The sequence below is a fragment of the Glandiceps talaboti genome, chromosome 2, assembly GCF_964340395.1.
Source record: "Glandiceps talaboti chromosome 2, keGlaTala1.1, whole genome shotgun sequence".
Taxonomy (NCBI): domain Eukaryota; kingdom Metazoa; phylum Hemichordata; class Enteropneusta; family Spengelidae; genus Glandiceps; species Glandiceps talaboti.
The window spans coordinates 31,547,204-31,572,726 of NC_135550.1; the positions used below are offsets into that span (position 1 = coordinate 31,547,204).

The following is a 25,523-nucleotide window of genomic DNA, read 5'->3' on the forward strand; positions in this document are numbered from 1 at the left end:
TTAAGGTAATACAAGATGTGATTCCAGAGCAAGGAACAACTTATTTGGTCGTTGCTTGTTTGTTTCTTTACTTTGAGAGCATTGTATTATTTCACTTCTTTAATACAACATAAAAATTCATAGTTGGTGTTCTGTTTCTTTACAGCTGTCAAAGTAAAGTCTTCCAAAACACAGACTGTACCATCACCAAAGAAACCCAAAGTACTCAAAGACAGACCAGAGTATTATTTCAACCCACAACAACACATGCCAACCCATGGTAGATCACTTGCCCCTGTTCCTGGACAACTTATACCCATGGCTATACCACTAGGTGAACCCAGAATAGGTACAGGGTTAACCCAGCCCATTGTTATTAGTAAGTCCAGACCACTTGATGTTAGCAATGTGGCCATAGTGGATATCAAAGAGCCAGAAGAACCAAAGAAACCACAGCTTCAAGTTCAAGTAAGTTTCCAATTTTATTTCATGTTGTTAATTTATCTTGGTTTATGTCAACCCCTGCAGGAGATTCTATCAATGCATGTTGTGTCTTTTGTCTCAATTTGATATAATCTCTCCATTCATGATCATTGTATAAAATCTCGCCATACATGATTTAAAGATGTTATTCTGAAATACAACTGCTTCTTGCTGCTGCAAAACCTTCAATTTTATTTCATTAAGAACTTGTTGTCATTCATATTCCTGCAAAGTAAATAAGTTGATTTGCAAATGACATTGACCAGTCTGAGCTTTTACAAGTAATTCCTATAGCTTTGACACTGCACACACTGTGGCTCACTGTCTATAGCTTTGACACTGCACACAAAATACAGTATACACTGTGACTCACTGTCTATAGTTTTGACTCTGCGTAATTGTAAAATACACACACACACAAAGTATAATAAGCACTTTTATGAAAGTTAATTCATCCAAGTATAAGCCAATAGAATTGTAAGATGTGTCAATGACGTCTTGCAGCCTAAATCTCACCACCCTGAATCCAACCCAATATGTTGTTACATGCAAATACTATATGATGATACAAGTACAGACCTAAACCTGTGAGTGAGTGAGTGAGTGAGTGAGTGAGTGAGTGAGTGAGTGAGTGAGTGAGTGAGTGAGTGAGTGAGTGAGTGAGTGAGTGAGTGAGTGAGTGAGTGAGTGAGTGAGTGAGTGAGTGAGTGAGTGAGTGAGTGAGTGAGTGAGTGAGTGAGTGAGTGAGTGAGTGAGTGAGTGAGTGAGTGAGTGAGTGAGTGAGTGTAATGCATTGACTATATTTTACCATAAATGCATACAAAACCAGCTATACGTCATCTATGTCAACCATTTGGTCCCTTTCCCAACCCACCCAATCCACTGAGTTGTATACTAATTTCCTTGGCTTTTATACTTGAAAGAATGATGCACATAGCAAACTGTAAATACACTACATGTAAGGTAATCATAATGCTATCCTATGCTGACACTTCACCACAATGTCTTCTCTGCTGCTGATATAGGTTTTACCTTGTGTAGACATAGACACCGCACCTCCCACTCCTCTACCTAGTGAACCTGTACAACCAGCGCCCTCACAGGTAAGAAATGTACAATCAAGTACATGTTATGCATGCTTTTAGAATAGATGGTTAAAGGTGTACCCATCCTGTTTTTGCGTCTTCTGTTTCTTCCCAGCTTTCTGTTACAGTAACACCAATTCTTGTTATTTTGCATGAAGAAAAACTTACACAGAATAAAAGATAGCAATGCCCTCTTGTGGAGCAATGTCACCAGATTAATGATAGGTTCAAGGAAAGAAACTTTAGAACATCAATAAATCAATAGCTTGCTGACTTCAACTACCCTGGAGTGTAATATATGTATTGCTTATGAACTCAAGTTTTACAATGTCATAGATTCAAAGTAAAGATCACAGTTTTTGTGCTCTGTGAATGATAATTTATCATACATATAAGATGAGCCACATTTGTCAAGAAAATGAATAAAATGAGTTAAACTCTTTAGGATTCACTTCCAAGAAATTATTTGACTATAAGTAGAAGTACTCATTTGATACTATGAACCTAGAGTCCAAGAACAATTCATTCTTGTATGAATTCAACTATTGTATATGAGAAATCTCTTTAAAGCTCTCCTGCTATTTACTCAAATTGTGTGAAGTTTGTTAGAGTTAAATGTTACATGTTATATCTGTTCAAGTTCATATTTAATTGTATGACAATGATAATAGGAGGTCTCAGTGATTTGGCTTAGACATCGACAAGCCAATGTATGATAATAATAGTGTGTGATATAAACTATCAAAACTTAGAAATCCTGCCAAAGATATGATACATGTACAATTGATTGTGTCATCGCCTGACTCCCTTCTCTATACCTTAATTTGTATCATATAGTCTGCTTTGCTATACATTTTCCTATATTTGCTCCTCTCTACTCACATTCTGTAGGCTAGTCAGTTTTCATTTCCTACCAACCAAGTAGTTCATGTGATTGACACTGACTCTGACTCTGAGGTAGGAAATATTGACACTGCTGGTGTCACATCATGTGTGCAGTGTTTAATATGCATGGTGTACAGTATGTTAATTTTATCACTTAATTAAAATATGATTTGTTTTCATGCTAACTCACATATGATAAAAAAGAGAAGACCTTTCCAATAAATCACAGCTTCTAGAGAAATGTAGATGAATATTAATTAATGATGGAAAATTAAACAATTTTATGAAAATAAACATAACTATGATTTTTCTCTCTCTTCATATTATGTCATCACAAAGAGTAAAATCTAAGATCACCACTATGTGATTTGGAATGAGAGTTGTAATTATTGGAAAGCTCTGCTATTTGACTTTTATTAGACAACATAATGTATACACCTATTATGTTATATAGCACATGAAAGAATAACATCGGTTAATGTACACAGTGTTAATTCATTTCACTGTTAGCCCTGCAAAGTGTGATATACTGTGTTAGTTTCACATCTAGAAATGAGGTTTGATAAGTACAGATCTTTGAATAATCTGTATGACATACTGTAGAAGCTGTAAACTCTCAATGATTTATCCCTCTGTCAGAATCCTTGCAAATGTGTTGTCATATTTGAAAAGTTTGATAATTTGATACATTTTTCAAACTCATTAGTGCATGTTGACTTTTCATAAGTTTGGATTCATGTTAAAAATAGTCAATAGAATATAATATGTAAAATTAGTCTTTGTCAAAGTTTTGTAAAGTAAATATTCAAAGTTAATTATTTTGTCATTTTAAACCATGTATGCTAAAATATGATAAAACTACAAAATAGAAGTTATACACATGATATAAATTATATGTTATCAGTATTATACAACAAGTATTCTATACTCCTATTTAAGAGTGACATTTTTAATTATCATCACTACACAGCCAGCAGAGGAGGAAGAAGAGAATGAATTAATAGATGGCACTGGTATATCGTTACCTGGATACAGAGAGAGACAACCCACTGAATATCATGGTCCAGCATTCCCTCCCAAACAACCAGCTCCACAAGTAGTAGCTGTACCATCAAGTGATGTACTAGCCAGTGAAATCGGTAGAAGGGATTTATTGGAAAATAGTGCTATTCGTTGGTTAGTATATTTACAATAACTGAGAATGATGTTGAAAATTGAAATGAACTATATTTAAGTCTTTAGCATCCTGACTGTTCCATAAACAAGTGAAAGATATTGTGAGAGATACTAGCGAACAAGTGAGAGATACTAGCCTCTACTTCATAATTAACCATTATATCTTGGTAGTTTTACAGATACTAATATAATGAATGAAATATGGCTATCTTATTTATTGACCACTATCTGAGATATGAATATAAACCATTATTAACTATTGAGAACTCAATGCTATGAATTGATAATACTATTGTCTGTGTATTTCAGGGTTGAGCAAGAACTGATGGCTCGTATTATTAGTCAGATGCGTCCTGAAGATGAGGATGAGATTGATGTATTAAGACCTGCAAGTCCTGTCAGTGAGGCTACACCAGATAGTACAATTAGTGAGTTAAAAATCAACCACTCTTTCACTCCTGCTAGATCATTTGGCAGTATTGTCAGAGATTTCAAGTGGTCCTGTCTATTTACTGTAAACACTGGGTTAAACATTAATATGCAATATTTGAAATCAAAGAAACTGTATAATATATGGTACTATTGGTAGCATTTGTCTGAAATTAAAAAATCATTTTACTTTATGTATTTCTTATGCTGTCATTATAGCACAAATACATTTAATCTTGTGTACATCTGTGTATTAAACTCACTAATAATGTCTTTGAATATTTCTTAATCTGGAATAAATTCACAGATTATACCATTAGTAATATACTAGTAATCTGTCGTTTTCATTCATAATTGCCATTACATGTTTACAATGTATTTAGTGAACATTCAAACAGTTCTGTACAACATAATTTCCAACTTTGACTGAAATGTCACAAAGAAAAATTTATACAGATAAAGGTAGTCTAGTTTGTAGACACGACTGGGTGATGTTTGAAATGAAATTTATCACAAAGATTTACATAAAGCCTATCATACAATGCACATAACATAGCAACTGCTGCTATGTTGTAAAAAATAAACAAACAAAAAACAACAGAGCAACTGCTACCATTGTAGAACCGTAGACATTTCTCTCCAACATCTATGGTAGAACTGACTAAAGGCATGTCAACAAAGAGGGCGCACTTCATAGTGATGGTGCTCACCTTGATACTGCTTGATTGCATCATAGACCCTCCACCACTTGGTCTATGATTGAATAACATGATATCTGATGAAATACAGATTCTGAAATCTTTGTTTTCAAGAGATTTAATTCTATTTCACTTACTTAAATCTCAACATCACTAGTACAGTGGTATGAGTAAATGTATATAAAACTTCATCAGAAAAGGACACAATAAGGTATCCTTCAACCCAGTACAGTGGTATGTTTCCAGATGACAAGATTATTTGACAAAACAAAAAGTGGTATACTGTTAATTCAATGATACTTTATAAGTGCTGTTATTGTAATGCAAATATATCCCCATAAACATAACTAAGCCATAATATATTAAGTCTGTCAAGAAACTGATGGATGTACTGTTTTCTTAATTTAGTGGAAGGCATTGGTAATGCAGGGCTGCAGTTATTTGTGGATTCTGGTCATCCAGTCAGTTCAGACCTGGTCAATGCTTTGGTCAGGGAAGTCATTGAAGAAAGACTGGCTGGCATGCTTGGACAACATCTTGCAGAGAGACAAAGACCTCTTTCGCCACCATCACCACGACAGCCAATGATGGAGGAACCACCAAGGGAAGCCACTCCTCCAGTATGTGTTTATGTTGTATACAAACTATTCACAAATTCCACATTCAGAAATAATACATTGTATTCGTATGACATACCATTGAATTGAACACCTATGCTGTCATAATGGCAAGCATATACTGTAACCAATTGAGGAACCCTTTCAGTAAGAAAGACCTAACTGACTGACATTCAGGTTGATATTGTGAACCTGTACTTTTACATTTTTGTGTGAACTTCAATATCTTCAACTTTATTAAGTCCACACATCCAAACATACTGATAAGATGATACATGTTTTTTTTTAAAAATGGGAAAAACATTCATGTCGCTAACATTCTAGTGCAACTCAAGGATGAGAAAACAGATTTATTGTTCATGAAGTCAGACACTTCCTTCATCAGAGTGATAGACATGAAAAGGAGCAAAACAACGGAATATTTTCAAAGTAATGTTACAACTTACAACTAACATCAAAATGATATTTTTTTCCAGCCATTTGCTCCTAGAGTGAGAGTTCCTACACCTCAAGTGACACCCAGGGCAAGTCCAGTACATACACCGACCCCACCAGCTGTCAGGTCTCCTCTAGATACACCAGATGTAACTCCAGAGGGCTCAATCATCTTGGAGCCAGAACCTGAACCAGAAACTGAGAGTTCTGTAGAAATAAGAGAACAAACACCACCACCAAAAGGTAAGTGTGATGTATGCATATCCATGAATATGCAGTCAATAGACATTATTTTCATATCTATGTCTATAGTCATCATATTCTTGCTGGTCAAATGCTGAGAAATTCCCTCAATTTCTGTATCTCACATGATGGCAGTCAGTTGAAGCTTGGTAATTTTAACAAAATGACTGCTTCATGTTATGGATTTTCTTTGTAAAAAAACAAGTTTCAAATGACTGCAGAACTTGGCACAATCTCTTATTCTAGTAAAGTATCTGAAAACTTGTCATCATTTTATATCCATGGCAGTAATACCTTTGACATATTTGATAGCATATTGACTTATCTGTATATATATCATTAATCCAACAGTACCTATTGAAATACCACAATCACCCATTGGAACACCATTAGCTACTCCACCCCTGACACCACCTCCTAAGCAACCTACACCCCCACCATCACCTAGAGATTCACCCGTTGAACCCAAACCAATCACTCCTGAACCAGAGGAAATCAAGACGCCATCACCCAAACCATGGACTTATGATGAACTGCCAATACCAGAAGAGTTGCCATCAGAGGAGAAGAAAGTAGAACCATTACCAAGGCCTGTGTAAGTAAAGACAAAAATAGTGTCACACACACACACACACACACACACACACACACACACACACACACACACACACGTGCGCACACACACACATACACACACACACACAGACACACACACACACACACACACACACACACACACACACACACACACATACATACACTTATAATGAATGTACAGGTTATGACGATAAGAAAAATCATGTTATATTTGGAGCACTTCTTCATCACAGCCAATTCAGTCTTCATTGATCACTTTAAATTGTTATCTTTCATTGATGTACAGGAACCTGACACTTGATCATGACATTGAGATGGTAGATGTTATCCAGATAACACCCATAATTCCAAAGCCAAGACCAGCACCTGAACCAGAACTTTCCCCACCATCAGACACTACTAGCTCCTCATCACCCGAACCCTCCTCCCTTACAGACACCTCAGACAGAGACTTATCAGAGGGAGAATGGTTGCTGGATAGAAGTGAAGGCCAGATTATGCTAGGACCTAGAAGTATGTTATCTCGTATTTAGTATTCATGCAATTATTATTTTGTTAATATTCTAGAGGCATATATTAATCATTGTAATGGCAGTATGATAGAAAGAATAATGACGAAATGATATGACACTTTATCCAATTAAAATCTCTCCTCAAAGCCATATTCTTTAATCCTATTTAGCTCATCCTAGTAATTTGTTTGTGTACAAATAAATATCTTCTGGTAGAAAGAGGATTGCAACAGAATTGGAAGAATATAACATTGGAAAAACATGTTTCAGGTTATCATGATAACCATTGTTTGTTGAAGAATACTTTGAAATTCTCTATAGTCACTTTGGCTGCTTGAGATGTTCATTTTGTAAATACTTAGGACTCCAAACTATCTCAATGCAATTTGGAATCAAATGTGAATTGTCGTACAAAAAGCTATTTTTGATATGATCTGTAAATTGTAATTATTAACTGGGTTTGTGTTCATGTTGAAGGAGTTGGTGCTGACACATTAGAAGTAGTATATGGTGGTCCTAAGAGAGGAAGAGGTGATGACTCTGTCAGTAGTAATGGCAGCACATTACATGAAACAGAAGACCTAGACAAAGACACAACACAGGTGAGAAAATTAAAAAACTTTATTTTCTGATAATAGATCATCATATGTGTTATCAATAATGTCACATTTCCAATGTTGAAGAAAGTGTTGTCATAATAACTTCCAAACTAAGTGTATTTGACACTGAAATAGACACAGAACTTTCACTTTTTGTTAACCCAGAGGATATAGTGTTGACACTCTGGGTGGAGTTGTTTGATAGGAGCTATATGATTACAATGAGAATACTTTCATTTCCAGACCATTGTAAAAAATTGATTATTATGTTGTTTAGATTATTTCACAGAAAAGCAATAGTATAATATGGAAACCCATACAGACTACAAGAATATTTCTTTTAGAATATCAAAACTTGTATTAGTTATCCAATTTGAATTTCTTGTGTTGTACTTTCCAGTTGGAGCCACCCAGTGAAGGTGAAGTGTTGTCTAAAAAAATACCAGTTCATAGAGACCCTATGTTAACACTGTTGGCAAGACTCAATCAACAGGCTGGATTTGTAATGCCCACACAACCCAGAGCCCATCTACAACCCAGAGCCCAGTTTTCAGAAGCTGACATCAGTGCTGGTGAGGTCAGTTGGGGTCAACGACCTAGTCTGACCCCAGCAGCTGAAAAGGTCATGTATGGTCAATCCAGGGAAAAGAAATCTGTCAGTGAGGGTGAATTAGCTAGGCAAGTTGAGGCTGGATCTCCAGGAGAAGTTGAATTTTCATCTGGGGGTCGCAGAGACAAGGCTATGAGGCTGTCTGAACTTGAAAGCCCAAAATCAGGAAAGTCTCCCAGAAGCAAATCTTCAAGATCACCAAGATCACCTAAGTCACCCAAATCACCTTCTCAGAAGGTTCCTAGCAGGGTGATCCAGGTTGGTGGAAGATCAGAATCACCAGGATATATACCAACCAGCAGTGACAGGGTGATTCATGTCGGTGGACGACAACCATCACCTACCAAAGGCAGAGTTATACAGGTTGGCATCAGAGAACCACATGAACAGCTGGTAGAGGAAACAGGCATGATGGGTAAGTATTTACTGGAATGTTGATCCTTAGTATGGTTGTTTAGATTGTACTAAATTATAAATTACTATCAGACAATTTATGGACACACTATAACACTTACAGGATCACATAGGTCTTATATCACCATCCATTTCGTAACAACAATTCACTTTCCTTTTCAAATCAAGTGCCATTTGATTTTGATATCAGTAACTACTTCTTCTGATGAATCATGGGATATCCCCATAGAAACAACTTCAGTTATTCAGGAAATATTGTTAAAACTACTGAAGTTGAATGTTGTGTGATGATGAAGATTTACTATATTATGGACAAATAATATTTCAGAAAAAAACAACCATGCATTTAATCCCAAATAATCTGTAAAAAGCAGACGAACATTTTTGTTTTACTTTAAGAGGTTATAGATATATAGCACATTTAGTTAACTCTTAGAATTTTATCAAATCTTGTTTTAGTAGAACAAATTGTAGCAAATATCGACTGGTTTCATCTGTGATGTAAAAGAAAACTGTACAGGCAGCAGTCTAGACATGTTTATCATGTGAGACTGCAGATCCAGACAAAACAAGTTTTTGTGTTCAAATTACTGCTAATGTTCTGATATTACCTGTACATGTTGTATTTTGAAATGTTTCAGAAAAAAACCCAGAAGTAACAGAACATAAGCAAAGGTTAAACCTTAAACGTCCAATTCATTTGATATCAAAAGAAATTAAAATATTCCACACTTTGCTACCATTAAATATGGATGACTGAATCTATGTTTGATGTACAGTTTAGGATAGGATAGTTACGTTGTCAGTGTCTTTAAATGCCATTTATAGTGAATTCTATACCACTAAGTAGAAAACTTGTTGTGTAATCAGGTTTCTGAGAAAAGACGATGACTTGTTTTGTATTACGTGCATTATTTAAGCTATGAATGATGTCAATAATATAATAACATCCAGTCACCCCTGATCATCTATCCTAACCAGAAAGAACCAGTATTCCAAGGCCTCACCATATTATTCCTAGAATTGTTTTCATCAACATGCACTCAATAGTCAAGAAGAAATAATTGAAATGAAAGATACACCAGTGGTAGAGAGAGGCCTAGGTATCTATTTCAGTTGAATGTACATTAATATACTGAAGGTCAATTATAATGCATATACCTTATAAGGAAAACTCAGGAAATAGTTCATTGGAAAAATCTGACTGATTACAACAGCCGGACACCCTATTTTTGGGGTGTATAATTACATAGCGTTACCTGAAACCAAGTCAATAAAAGGTTATGTATTATGTATTAAAACTTTGAAAAATTATGTAAACTTTCACTCAGAGTAATCAAAATCTCCAAGTCCAAGCATTGTGGCAAACCAAAGTATATTTTTTCTATTGACACTGCTGTAAAGAGACTTGTGGTTTTATGATGACGAGTCAAAATTATTTTTCAAGGAAGTTACAGGATACATACACAAACTGTCCAATTTATAGTTTTTAGCATTGGATCAAGGAACACAGACAATGGTGACATTGATGGAGTAATAAAATATATGTTATCCTTGAAAAGAACGATATCAGATATCCCAGACTATTTGTGAAAAATGTCTGGGTCATGAACCCTTCTGGCTTGTTTTTCACCTCCATATGATTTCTTGTCTGAAAATAACTTGGGTCAATGTGAGGTCACATGCCAGTGTAGTACTGTACCCAGTTACAATAATGTAATGTAGATGAATGGAAGGTAGACCAACAATGCCACATGTACATAATTTCTTTTTTTTACAAGAGAGTTACACCAACAAAAGATCATAAAGCTAGTAAATGATAATTGCAACATTTCCAAGATATATTTTAAGTTACTTTTGTCATCATACCTCTTGGGGATATTGTTTTTGTCAATTTTCAACGACTGTTAAATACTAATTTTCATTTAGAATTTATTTTCACTGTTTTTGCTGCTGTGAGTTTCTGCTAAAATAAAATCCGTTGAAAACACTTTTTACCCATAGATACTCATGTGTACTCTCCAATATCAATGAAAATTAGGTCCAGGTCAAACAGTCAATTTCTCTTTTCAGTGAAAATTAAATCCCTTGAAAATATAGTAATTGACAATATTATGATAATAAATTGGAATGGAAAATGTCATCATTAGCTATAGAGTAGGATTGTATTAGTTCATTACCATGACAATGAATCACATGATGGTGATAAAGAAATAATTCTTCCATGACAGTAACCACAAGTAAACTTGTTGATTGTTTAGAATGTATAAACTTGTTGAATTTTTAGAATGTATAAACTGGATTTAGAATAAATATTTATCTGCCCAGTACAGAAAGTGTTGATTATCAAGCTGTGACCAACCTTGCTTATACAATAGGATACTAATTAAGTGCCATTATTTAGTATATATATCACCTTGAAGCTAATTTAGCTATCAATATAGAATGTATGGTTCATTTTTGTAACAGTGGATAAATGTTAATGAACCACATAACAAATAAAGCAAATCAGAAGATATAGATATCAACAAATACAACAATTTTTTGGAGTTTATTAATAGAAAAACTTGAACTTAGTCTTATATAATGCTATTCCTAATGTCTCAGCATGTGAAGTAAGGTGTCCTGATGCTTATGTACTAATTACAGGATGGTTGTAAGTTGTTGGGCACTGGTATGTTTTTATGTATATAAATTGATGTTTAATTCATATGTCACATTGTTGTATAGCCTCGTGGTGTTGCATGCCCCCGGGTGAATACCTTTATATTCAAAATCTACATAAGGGCTATGAATGCTACCCGCATCATGTATTTTCAGTTCCTTTTCTGTGTAACAAAATTAACATAAAAGAGTAAAAAACCGAAAGTGGATTACCATGCATCAGAGAGACATATTTCCAAATTTTCTATATTCAAAAGAAATAGCTGAGTCAGCAATCTGTGCCACATGTAGATGTTAAATACCATGGTAACCTTACTGATGTCACACACATGTAGATATCACCACATTTACTGAAATAGCGGATATTTAGGAGGTTGTACTACATGATTTCCTCTTAAATCTTCCCATAATAATGAGACGCCAGAAGAAATTTGTAATGACTGATCACACAGTTTTTGTAAAATTCCTTTAGACTTTGACTTTAGTTCCACTCATTGTAATGAAATGTGTATAAAAGAGATAGTGTCACCAGTATAATTTGAAACCATGCAAACACATAGCTTGTTGGAGTGCATAACTAGCAACTCTTTCATCACATAATGAGAAATACTGACATTCACATATCTTGTCTATTCCCTTGAACAGGTGGAACACATACTCTGAGTGACTTGGGTACAATGACCCCTGACCAGATGAACATGGAAGCCTTACTTCAATCAGGCTATCTGACACAAACATACAGCCAATCAGAGGGAGGTGCTACAGGGGAGCAGAGTCTACCAGAGGGAATGATGACTGGTGGTAGTATGCCTGGAAAGTTGCTGGTCACTCTGCCATCTGCTGATGAAAACGATGAAGATAACTTTGATATATCAATGAGTCAGGAACAAATTAATGAAAGTACTATAAGTGATGTATCAGAGATAAGTGCTGGTAACTTGTAAACTTGAACTTATTAAGGTTGTAGGAATACATTGTAAGGTTGTGAATGAGACAATTAAATCTGAAAAAGTAGATCTACTTATATGACGTATACATCGATCAATTTGAAATGTGTACTTAAGAATAGTTAAGCCAAGAGTTCAAAGTAGAAATAACATGGTTTTATATGATAAACTTCAGCCAGGAAGCCTGACCATTGAATGGATGTATGAATGTATGTAAGATATGATTTTCCATCCATAGTCAATTTATATTTACCTTAAGAGCTAGTCTAAACACTGCCATGTTTGTTTTGAACAGGACCATTTCTGTCCGTTTGACCAGGATGTATTAGGTCTCCACTAATTACATCCATGTGGTTTGACACACATGAATGAATCATTATATTTATAATGATAATGTTGTAAGTCACAGCGAGTACATTATATAGATGTAGTACAAAAGTATCATATTTCAACTCTATTTACCAGTGGCACACCTTGGCTTAGTCCCGCTATAGTGAGGAAATCCCTGATGAAGGTCATTAATAAAAAAAATCACTTTGTAAATTGTATGAGTATTTGCATCCCATTTGCATCCAGGGTAGTCAATATTCAAATACTGAAATGTACTATGTACTACCATGGAACTATAACTACTTCCATGGTACTACTACTAGCAATGGTGGACAGGCTAGAAAGCATTCACATGACAGACAGTACACAATGATACACACAATATAAAGCAATGAATGAATGGGCAATTGTTATCACCCTTCAAACTATTTATTACTGATTGATTAGCATATCAATGTAACCGCTAGTTGACATTGTAAAAGTTGTATTCACCATATTAACAATCTTTTAACAATCCAAACCTTTCATTTCCATAGGTTCGTGTACTATCTAACTAAATGACCTACTTTTACCTATCCTCGCAGGAGAAACAATGTTGTACAGATCCAAGAAAAGTTACAGATTTTTCAGGGACATTTTATGTACAATGTGTATTTAATATCAATGGACTCAGTTTATTTTTGTCATCCTGTGATACCAGATTAACTGACTAATTATTGTTTATTTTGGCACTAAGGAAATCTAGTTGTCATCAGATATTTAGAAAGAATCATTCCTAGAAGACCAGATAGCCTAGTGCTAGGATTTATAAGAAATATTTGCATAACATTTCTCATTGTACAAGTCTTTAAAACAAATACAACAATGTAATTACATATCTTGTCATGTAATCTTGTAATTTGACATTCCATATTGATATTATCAATTTATGTATATCATAATAAGTATGCAGGTTATTTATTCTATGTAATTTCAATCTTAAATCTCCTTTGTACACTGCTCAGTGACTTTGCATATAAAATGTAAAATTGATCTGTTATTTCATACACCTGTAAGTGATTGACAAAATGCATGGTACATGTAATTTGAGGTTAAGAAATGAAATTAATAGACCAGATACAAAGAGTCAATGACATATACACATGCAGTAATCTTGTTATAATGAAATCATTTGGTGACAAGATTGATGTTGATATTAAACTGTTCAGTACATTAGTAAAATCTGCCTGCACTCCTAATGGAAATATCAATTTTATAGCACTTCAAGGGATTTGTTGTAACATTTTGTTCGTTCTAACAGAATTTTTTTGTAACAGGGGTTGTGATGTATGCTATTGGTGCATTTTATGTCATAGTGTACATGTAGTAACACACACACAGTGTACAGTTAATGCTCTTTGGTGAATTATTCTATCACAACATACTGAAAATAGCTGACATTGCACTTAGCAACAGAGTGATATGTAAAATACATTTTAAGTATGTCCATAGGATAGGTTTTGAACTTGACAAAGACTGTTCTGTGAAGTTATCAATTCAAACACTGTACTCTAATCTGTGTACATTACAAGTTACAACTGTGAAGAGATTGATAGAATCTGGTATTTTTTATACTGCACATACCAGTACTATTGGTAACAATAGTATGTAGCAAACCTTTTGTTGATTTTTTAAAAAGAATTTCAAGTTAATCTTGGCACAGACAGATACTTGTCTGTGAATCCTGGTGAACAAACTTGTGGATACTTTTGTGATAAACATGCTAAATACGAAGTGCTTTGCAGATCAGGAAACATAACTTAGAAATCTTTGAAATACTACTTGTACTACGCCTAGCCTAAAAGATACAGTCATTGTTTCCGCTTATGTTATATGTAGCCAGTGGTAACACAGCCTCCGCTTATGTTATATGTAGCCAGTGGTAACATAGCCTATCTGTAGACTTGAGAACGACTATCGCTACACTATTCCGCTATCCTATTAACTGACATTTCGATTTTTTTAATTTTCGCTACCATTCCCAGCGGTAGGCTAGTGGTAACATGATAAGCGGTCCAACAATTGGACCTTTCAGACTTATACTCCCCCTTCATATCTCAAATATTATGCGTGGAAGTTTTCTCTAAAGTAATTATTCAAACCATATACCTGGTACATTTTTGTTAAGGTTATCCATATCATAATTAATAAGTTTATATGACTGAATATGATAATATTTAAATTTGAAAATTTGAAAAACTGGCAGTCCTTGTAATCAGCTGTAGTGTAGTTATGGTTTTCGACAGTCTATACATTAATAATTAATCACTGTAGTGGTAGAACTCACAAGGATAGAATAATTATAACCACCATAAAACCACCAGTTAATGGTAGTAGTGATAGAATAAAAATGCTAAACTCACAGCCAACCTATGACATTTACTAAGTAATGTACAAACAAATGATCACTGCCATAATGATATGTAGTTAGTATTACTTTATTTGTGTGTATAGGTAGAACCACAGACCCTACACATGGTCTATGGTAGAACTTAATGTGGTATCAAGTGGTTATGGATACTATAGTTAGAATTTAACAGAAAAGAAACCATCTTCACTAGGATTATTAACATTACTGTCAGAGTGCTCTGATAAATTTGTCAAGTACTTGGAGAAATATTGATCACATGTTTTTTTGCCTGGCAGACCAGTGTATACTTGAAATACTTAGCCTGTATTTACTTTGTCTTTTATGAGTACCAGTTTGAAGGTTTTTACTGGTAGATATAATCAAAGGCCATTTGTACATACATACTAGTGTTACAACCTGTGATAAAGTAGACCATTGATGACAGGGCTGGTTCAACACCTATGTCTCCAGGTCAATGAACTGCCCATCAAGACCAAATCAAGACAAAGGTGTTGACAGTCATGGCCACAACCTTTGACCCCTTGCTTCATGGTCATTACCTTTCAATAAAGTATGTTGTTCACAATAGCTGTATTACTTGTAAAGGTGAAGGTAAACATTTTGATAAGATGAGAATCAGTCAAATATTTGGTGAGAAATTGCCAGTGCCTTTGTGTACTTAGACCAATCTAAAGAGTAGAAGTTGGTTGTTTATATTACATATCTTTGTACTTTATTTGTTGTTGTATTTTTTAATTTTTACTCTGAAATGTTATATCGGGTATCTATCTGTATACTAACTGAACTCATGTTCTGTGTCCTTGAACAAACTTAAAATACCATGTATCAGTAAATTTAACCAAGTTTGACTGAAGTGTAACTGTAAGTCATAAAACTTCAAGACCCTTTTATATCCCAATCCTTTATTATTATACCTTCAATTGTTAAGGTGCCAAGATTACCTTGTTGAAGGCTGGCTATAGTTTAGATTGTCCTCAGATCATGGTCAATATGGTTTTATTTATCTCTATTACTTGTATATATATCACCAGTTTATTTTCTATGGATACCTTTGTCGATTAGTAATAGCATTGATTTTCAAATTCAAGGCTAACACTGGATAAAAGACTGACTATGTCATTGTCCAGTCAGTCTCTCTAAGGGGTTACACCTTTTGTGACTCGGGTGGGAGGGAGGGAGAGGGAGAATGAATGAATGAATGAATGAATGAATGAATGAATGAATGAATGAATGAATGAATATGTCTATTGAACCAGAATGTCTCTGAACTCAGCATTCAAAGAAATGTTGTCAGGTTGACTCTGTCACATTTATTTTGAAATCATTCTTGGCTCTTTGTACACACTTTTTTTTGTGATTTTCTAGACTTTTCTGTCCTCTTCCAGCAATGGATTCACTATCTGTATACCTAGATACTTTTTTTACTTATTGATATAGTGGAATCAATTAAATGAAAGATATATTTTATGGAATGATTGTAGGTTCAAATTGTAAACTATTGGTAATCTTTTCAGATTACACAGGAATTATGTATAATATGATTTGTGATAAAGAAGCAATAAATTAGATTATATTTCATTTTGTTGTTTATTTTGTCTTTTCCTTGATTTGAGATTGTGTGTGTGTGTGTATGTGTGTGTGCACCATATTGTAATCCATCAATTACTAACATGAACAGCAAGAGTGTCAGTAGAATGAAATGATCACTATTGTCCATACTTGTCACCAAAACTGATTACATGTATATTTAAAACTATCAAAAGGTAATAGTGGTTTATGGTTATCAAGAACAGTTGTCAGTCTTGTCATTTCTTTTCATTTTAACCCATTGAGATATGGACAAATGTTCTGTTCTCAGACTAAACCCATTTAGTGAGGAAAATAGAAATATTAAAGTAGAGATGACCAATCAAATGACTGGTTACTGTTTGTAATCAGCTGGGATGTAAATAACAAATTATGTTGTAATTTCTAGTCTTGATACAGGATATTAAAAAAAAGCATCTACATGTACATTGCCAACAGTGTGACCTGTCCAAGTCTCAGGTGACAAATAACCAAATTCCTAAAAATCATCTTACTTTTCCCCCGATTCTACTGATTTTAAACTACTTCAGCCACCTTTCATACTGAATACTGTATACATTGTGGAACATTCTAGATACATGTATCTACTTTCCTGGAGGAGAGTCATATTATAAATGTAGGTCAATTTGTCCTTGACCCAGCCAGCCAGCCAGCATGGTTAAAAGTTGTTGACTACAATCAGCTGTTTGCTATAAACAGCATTCATGTCATTCTTTAATATCAAAACATAGAGAAAGTCATTCAAATTAAATTTAATACAATAAACTACGTACTGGTAATTGTTACTGTGGCATGTCATCAATTGCTGGTATTTTTACACAGCTGGGAGGTAGTGTGTATACAGAGAAAGTACAGGCACCCAATTTATTCTGTTTATCCCAGTACTATTCAAATGACAGTATAAATAAGTATTTGCATGAATGCTGCAATTTCAGCATACATAAAGAGCTTTTGGGATTGCTGTATTTGGGGTCGGGGTCAGGGTGGTTATAATAAGATGAATTGCAATAGATAGCCAACCCTTATCATGCTGTAAAGTCATGACTACACTGCATATACCTGATTTTATTCATATAATAGATTTGTTTATTTCTCATTTACAATATAGTAGGTAATCATGTATACACACCGACAACTTCATTCAGTGTATGGGCCTTGGAACAGTCATATTGGAGTGCCCTCACCATGGTATTAATACTCTGTGGTTCTTGAATCCAGCCTGTTGATTGAACAACCAATCCATTGTTCACCATACCTGGATTTAGGTAGTCATAATTCATAGAGTAAGCCACTGAAAAGGTGTGCCAGAACAATGCTTTGTTTGTTTCCCGGTCTGTATGCACTCACTCAGTGAGTGTTAACAGAGCAAGAGAGGCTTGTCTGTGTTTTCTTTGCTTCAAGCTGTGTTTGTCTTTTTCAATCCACAAACTCACCTGGCCTCAAAATTATAAACCATGAAAGTGACAATGTTTGGCTGTCAATGCTACCAGTGTAAAATTTAGTTTGGGCGTCTATAGTTTTGTTATTATATTACCTATAAACCTAGCAGTTTCATCACATGATGTTTGTCTAGAGCTCATGTTGTATGGTATGACAAGAAAGTTGTAAATCACAGATGTGTTAAGTAAATATTCTTATTCACCCATCCAACCCCACCCATTAAGATCAAGCACTTGGTAACTCATCAATTTTAGTGCACAGGTAATGTACAATTGTTTAAAATTTCTGAATTTTGATAGTACACGTTTGTGTCTAAGTGACCTCTCTAGCTCTGCTCAAGGTATAAATTGCAAATTTTTTTCTACTTCATGCATTCCAGAGACAGAAAACAGGCTATTGGTCATGGAAAACAATTTGATATTCTGATTAGAAATGTGACAAGATTTATAACTTGCATAAAAGGTAGACTCCCATGATATTAAGACAATTCTATCCATCTAACTCACTGATTTTCAATTTCCTTAAAAGCCTAACATTGCACAATGATAAACATTGTTCATTTAAACAAACAAATTCTGTCTGATTACAGCATGTTTATTTGAATAGTTTACCTTGTTGATTCACATGCAATGCAAGTATAAAACTCTGAGCCTACAAGTTTGGTTTCTTTTACTCTGACTTCTGTAATTTAAGTCATCTAATTAAACTTTCTATCCCCATGATTTGACAAAGTTCTCTCAACACAAAGCCATGACCCTTTCCCCATCTCCACTAACACTCCTGTAAACTGTACAAGCATTCAGAAACCACAAATCAAATTCCAAAGTACATTGACCATAAAGTCAGCATCCACAGCAAAGCAAACAAAACATATAACTACATAATAAACTTACAAATAAACAAATAAATCTTTGTTGTTTTATTTCAGGAAGAAATCAATGACCAGTCCTGTATACTTCAACTATATTTTCTCAGTATTCTTTGTAATGCTGTATTAGAAATCAAAGACTACATTAAACTATTGTTTTTCTTCACATTTTCATCACAAACACAAATAAGCTACAAAATTAAGGCAGTTTCTGATGCCTAAAGTGTATGATAAGTGTATGCGGAAATTGAGAATAATTTACATTTAAATTACACGAATACAGTCTACAAAAAAATACCATATAAGTATTCAAGAAAATGACACTCAATAAGACAGATTCAATCACACACTATGCAGCAACCATAACTTAAGCTGTATTGTAGAAATGAAATTCCTCTCCCCTTCCCTTCAAAAAAAATGTAGCAGAAAATATAGAAATATATTGCTGTAAATATTATTCTCCTTTTGAGCCAAAAAGTCAGAATTTTGTACATATCTGTAGCTCTTTGGAAGTAGTACATAATCCCATAGAAAAGTTGGAAAACCATCCCAATAAAGTGACATGATTATTTAGTTTGTGCAAGATGTTACAAAACAGATTACCAGATATAGATTGTAAGACAATTTATAGTACAAAATTATGTGGATGGATATTCAATAAAGTTTTGATTCTTGTTATGTCTTTTTGTTCAACAATGTTGATATCTAAGACTTTCTTATATACTATCTTAGCCCAGAGACTTGTCTCAAGGAACTTCTTAATCCTCTTTCAACCAGGGGCGTATTTGTTTGTATACAAAGAACTAAATGTTGAGAAAAACTGACAGTAACACCAAGACAAGTCTCTGGGCTAATACTACTCTAGACTTCGCATTAATATTTCTATGTGTACATACTTCTTCAAATAACTAAATACATTTAGCATTGAATGCATAAAAACTATTTTGGATATACAAATACTCTATTTCTAGCAGCGTCTCCTGTGCCCTACATTGTGCATAATTCATTGTCATTTCTTTCTGTCCAAAGTAAACAAAACTAATTACAATCCCAATCTATTTTCCATCCATCTACTGTGCATTTATATTTGCACTGTGGTTTGTTCATATTGTCTATTTTAAGTCACACCATCATCTGTACAGCTACACACCTGGCACCACAAGAATTGTCAACACAAATCCTTCACAGTATTTTTAGCAGTGTTACTTTGTTATCAGACCGGCTGACTTTAACACTGACAACTGAAAATTGTTCCTCCATTTTCTTCTGCCATCTCCCCGATACTGCAAATGCTAATAATCTTCTGTAGAAGTCATCATGGATCCTGTGTTTGATGTACTTTCACTAACAAATGTGGAAGAGCTATGAAGTCATTTGAGGAGGGCACTCTCTTGATGGGCTAAGTAGGATTGAGAGTGACAAAGTTACCAATATTCTAAATGTTGGAATGTACTGCAATGCAATGGTAGTCTGAGTATACACAGGTTATCAAGTTCACGTCATTATTTACATGTCCATAAAGTCCACAATGTTGTCTTTTTATTTGTTATCAACCAAACATCTCCTGAGATGCATAGACCATGTAAAGAAAACCATCCTCATCTTTTTCATCTCTATAGACTTCGGCTAATGATGTTGACATGCTTGCTAGACTTTTGTTATTCACCATGAGATAGAAAGCTTGTGTTGCATTCAGTTGCATTCGATTTCTAGAAGAAATAAAACAAAATATTATCATCACACAGTCACTGTATATCAAATTAAATATGTCTCTGGAGAAGCTGAATACTGATGTGTATTGTGGTAAATACTGCTGTGTATTGTGGTTATACAGTCCTTTTCAAGTCACCATTCAGTGGCTCTGTTTGATACAACCATGCAGAAATTACTAAGAAACTATATGCTACACTCCAAGACCAAGATTGACTGAATACAGTTTCTTGCAACATCTGTTTTTTTATTTTGACTTGCAGTATAGAGACTTTTAACCATATCTAGTATAGCTGAACCTTGGTTTAATAGATTGTATAATACTGTCCTGACCAAGTCTCTCTTGCTCAACATAAAATTCTTTTAAATGAGCCAAATTTAAAACAGCAACAACAACATATTATAAATTGTACACTGGACATGAATTATCATTTATAAAAATGATTTACTATATATTTTCAGTTTATATTTACACAAAAGCACATAGGAGCCAGATCTATACTATGCAACACAGGTTTACAATTGTAACTGTGTGTCAATACATTATGCATGGTATCATTTCAAACAGCTGCAAATAATAATCTATTTCTGAATGCTGACTAATGGAGTGTATATACAAAATAAATATTGTTGAAATATAAATTACATTCACCTATGATATGAAATTAATATAGGATACATTGAAGCAATATATTAGGTTTGCATACATGAATAATAATATTTCATTACTTCAAAATATTTTCATTATGGATTAATTAGTATTTGATTAAAACAACAACGAATATTTGCCAATTTTAATGCCTCAACAATTGAGATATTTCAGATTTACAGCTACACATGTATGGAAACGTATGATACTTTGAATGTAGTCTAGTTCTTATACAGTATCATTACGATTTATACCTTCAAACCACAGTTGGCATCCACACAACTATGAATGAACATAACGGACAAATACACTGACATACTTTAATTTTGTCTGCAATGCAATTTATGGACAGACTCTTTTTCATGCATGTATCTATACGATAGATCTAAATTCCTAGTGACAAGAAGTTGTTACATGACGACATAGACAATTCAATAATTGAGTGTAGGAATGAAAATCTAAAGTTTTTGCCTTTAAGGAACCTATTAGTCTGAAAGATTCAGTGCATTGCTCTGCTTACTGTAACATCAAGGATGAGATTAGCATGTCTGAAGTGAAAATGTCATTGACTTCAAATCAATATCTTGTACTAAATTTTCACAATTTTAACTCGATATCTTGTACTAAATCCCACATTGATAACATGATTTTTGATAAGAATTTTTTCCCCCACAAAATAATCTCAGGCCAAAGCAAAACACGAGTAAAGTATTGAGATCCATTGAAATTAAAACATTCAACAGTAATTAAAAAAGTTAAAATTCCTATACCTAGTAAGTATGGGGTTTACATACTCTCCTTACTGTAAAAGTAATACTCTATGCATGAATACACAAGGATAGTGGTACTTTTCAGCAAACATTACTGGTAGTTAATATTCCTTCCTGAAAACCTAGATAAATTGTATAAGGCAGAGACAGGTTTGCTATTTCTTGACACAGTGTCTATGTTTAGTCTCCTGGGTAAAATAAACCGCAAATTGACCTCATTTCATTTATTAAGGATGAAATTACAAATGACACTTTTTTTATGAGTTTCTGGTGACACTCATTATTTTCATGTCTGACTAGAACATGATGCAAAAACTGACTTCATGCTAACTTGTAACATCAACCTGACAAGATGATCAAAAAAAATTTGTAAAATAGATCAAATTGTCAAATTCAATCATTTAACAATACATCACTATTTTAGTACAGTTACAGGCCAATCATATCTCTAGATTTGCACCATCAAGATATTGATATAAATATAATGTAAAATAAAGAACTAATTATGCAAGACTCTGCAACAGTGGGCAACATGCTAGCACACTTTACTGATTTAAATGTCATCTAGTTGATGAATCAATGATTTCTGATGTCTGTAAAATATGTAATGACATAAAGGAAACAACTGGACTTCACTCTGTATAAGTGGAGGTGATATAAATGAAGCCCTACAAATACACTTTTGTTGATTTGTTATCAGATAATATTTGAGTGACATATACTGACTTTTTGATCTCACATTTCTAGAAAAATCAACATGTATAGCAATACCCAACTGGCAAATCTATTTATAGTATTACCTTGACTTTGCAGGAATAGTCTGGAAATTGGAAATCGAAATACACAACTTACAATAGTTGCAATACTCAATTCAATCATGAGACATAGACTTGCCTCATATCTTTTTGTTTTTCAGTACTAAAACTTTTATTGCCAGAAATTATAGGCTTACAAAATACTCTAAAACTTATATATCAAAATTTACAAGTCCAATGAGCCACAAATAGATAATGTAGAGAATTATAAGAACAAATTTCTGGCTAGGGCCACAAAATAGATAATGTAGAGAATTATTTATAAAAACAAATTTCTGGCTAGGTCCACAAAATAGATAATGTAGAGAATTATAAAAACAAATTTCTGGCTAGGGCCACAAAAGTAGTTCTTAGGAACAAGTCGAGCTTGTGGCCCCAAAGAAGAACTCAGTGTATGCGAGTGAACATTCATGGTATACAAGAATGAGTTCAAATACTTATAAAATATAGAATAGTTGCCATGGATACAGTGAAATTTTAACACTGTGTTAATGAGTGGTATTACTAGTTAACTTTACTATACAAGAAAGTACAGGTATCCAAACTTTTATTGACAGTTTGAACTGCATTTACAAGACTAAATGTGAAGCACTTTGAAGAAAAAGTTTTACAACTTAAGTTTAAAACTAAATGTGATCTTTAGACAATGTCAATATATTCAGACTTGGACAATGGATGGGGTCAGCTTCTTTCATATTATCTACAATGTAGGCAATAACTCAGTGTGCGTGTGGGTGGGTGGCAATTCCATCAATAAAAGTACACTCCAGAGTGTGTTAGACATTAATTTTTCATCATTTTGTGACACACCACTTTATCAAATCAAATCTCGAGTTCAATGATTGATAATTATAAAGCACTTTGTGCACGGAGTGGGAAAGCGCTATATAAGAACCCAACATCATTATTATTATCATTATTATTATGATTCATAGAAAGCAAATTGAGAAAACTGTAGATGAGAATGTGTTTATCATGTAGCATAATAATATGCTGGACAGCCTTGAATTACAGTATACGTGACAAGTTACACACTCATGATACTGCAGGTATGGGGGTTTCACAATAGGAAGGAAGTAAGTCACAATAACTGGAAAAACATAGACAATGACCTAACAAGTGAGTGAAAGTTTATAGATACCATAGACACAATTAATGTACAACAATAGGATTTTAGACAAACACCATATTTACATACCTAATTATTGTGACAAACTGACTCATTGTCAGCTCCTGAGGCACTAGGAATTTGGTTTTGTCTAAAATGGGTAAATTTTTCTCCTTATAATATTTCTCTACAATGACCTACAAAATAAAAAGAAACATATCAACTATTAATATAGTATTGTCCCACATGTCGACAAAATGATCAACAGATGGCACAACAGAATAAATTAATTACATTACTATTCAAGCATGCCAGGTACTTGCATTTCACAGCAGATTTTAAATTAACCCGTATCTGTTATGGCTAAATTTTAAACAATTATAACGATAGTTGTTTTTTCAGGTTGATTGTTTGTTTTCCCTATTTGTTGCTTTTTCTAGGATTTCAAATTCCAAATTCTCCCGCTTTAAAAAAGGGTCAAGGGGAGCAAGTGCACAGTAAACAACGAGTGATACCCTGTGATAACTGACGGATAACAGCGTGGTGGAGAGAAGGGGTCAGTTATCAGACAAGGTGCGGTCACTCACAGATTCTATACACGGACTTGTTTATCACTGAAACTGTCATATCCCACGCCTGACCTCGCCGTGACCCACAGCGTCATGTCGCCGAACAAAGAAGTGACTGATCGAAATAAGGATTACGAACGAACCCCTGATCTGAACTTCACTTTACTGTTAGCAGAATTGTTATGTGTGTAAATGTTAACCGTGCCACCAGTATTTGTAGTAAATCACACATTAAGGACGATTGTACGACGGACGTTTGCGACAAACAGCTTTTCTGGGCAGTGTCTGCATGGTCTACAAACAAGCACAAGCAGCAGGACCGGCTAGAGTCTCCGTCCAGAGCAGAGCAGAGAAAACTGTGAGACAAGACGCATATCATGTTTTCGGTACTTACTGGAACTTTCGTAGGGAATTTCGCTCTTATGCCGGCAACTTCTTCTTTCCTTGTTGCTGTAACAGGATGGAGACAACAAACAAAGTTATTCACACACAAAAAACCAAGTTCTATTGAATTAATAAACCATTTTCAAAGTTACAGTACAGTGTACACAGTCAATGTGTACCGTATATTACAAATCACTAGACACTACGGTAAATCAACGATTGACGGGAATAAGTTTTTTTTTCATTTCTTCGATCAAAATGTCCTTACCGAAACTTTTTCTCTGCTTGAAAGGTCTCTTGTCCGCCTCTGGCATGGTTATTTTTTGTTAAATTCGACAATATGGTTCAATTTCAAGACTCCAGAGAGAAACGTGGCTGTGACCTACACACTAATAGTATACTGCGAACTACTACAAAAGTTGAATATCCCTTTCAATATGGCGAGTGTCGTGACGTCAGGGATGGGCAATCTATTCTCAAACTGGGAGATTATTCAGTATCAAAAAATAG

The 25,523-nt window shown here is 34.2% G+C and overlaps 2 protein-coding genes across 2 annotated transcripts in view; one reads left to right on the forward strand and one right to left on the reverse strand.

Annotated features, from left to right (window-relative positions):
• The window catches only part of LOC144446607 (protein TALPID3-like), a 90,598-nt gene extending 78,155 nt beyond the window's left edge, over nt 1-12,443 (forward strand). Inside the window, exons 17-27 of the mRNA XM_078136414.1 lie at nt 146-447; nt 1,488-1,565; nt 3,403-3,608; nt 3,918-4,036; nt 5,144-5,355; nt 5,829-6,030; nt 6,382-6,625; nt 6,914-7,140; nt 7,617-7,741; nt 8,139-8,763; nt 12,072-12,443. Of these exons, the coding sequence (XP_077992540.1) occupies nt 146-447; nt 1,488-1,565; nt 3,403-3,608; nt 3,918-4,036; nt 5,144-5,355; nt 5,829-6,030; nt 6,382-6,625; nt 6,914-7,140; nt 7,617-7,741; nt 8,139-8,763; nt 12,072-12,370 (2,639 nt within the window). The 3' untranslated portion in view covers nt 12,371-12,443. The remainder of the gene's footprint in view (nt 1-145; nt 448-1,487; nt 1,566-3,402; nt 3,609-3,917; nt 4,037-5,143; nt 5,356-5,828; nt 6,031-6,381; nt 6,626-6,913; nt 7,141-7,616; nt 7,742-8,138; nt 8,764-12,071) is intronic.
• Nucleotides 12,444-19,029: 6,586 nt separating this feature from the next.
• Nucleotides 19,030-25,440, reverse strand: LOC144453247 (microtubule-associated protein 1 light chain 3 gamma-like). The gene is made up of 4 exons (XM_078144522.1): nt 25,282-25,440; nt 25,024-25,079; nt 24,151-24,257; nt 19,030-20,717 (listed from the first exon to the last, which is right to left on the reverse strand). Exons 1-4 carry the CDS (start codon nt 25,325-25,327, stop codon nt 20,558-20,560), a joined length of 369 nt encoding a protein of 122 aa, XP_078000648.1. The 5' UTR covers nt 25,328-25,440; the 3' UTR covers nt 19,030-20,557.
• Between the last annotated feature and the right edge of the window lie 83 nt (nt 25,441-25,523).

Excerpts from the sequence above, each read along its gene's own strand:
- LOC144453247 (XM_078144522.1), bottom strand. The coding sequence starts at position 25,327 with ATGCCAGAGGCGGACAAGAGACCTTTCAAGCAGAGAAAAAGTTTCG. Across the intron at positions 25,080-25,281 it reads CAAGCAGAGAAAAAGTTTCG|CAACAAGGAAAGAAGAAGTT; the intron begins GTAAGGACATTT and ends ATCCTGTTACAG. Across the intron at positions 24,258-25,023 it reads AATTCCCTACGAAAGTTCCA|GTCATTGTAGAGAAATATTA; the intron begins GTAAGTACCGAA and ends TTTATTTTGTAG.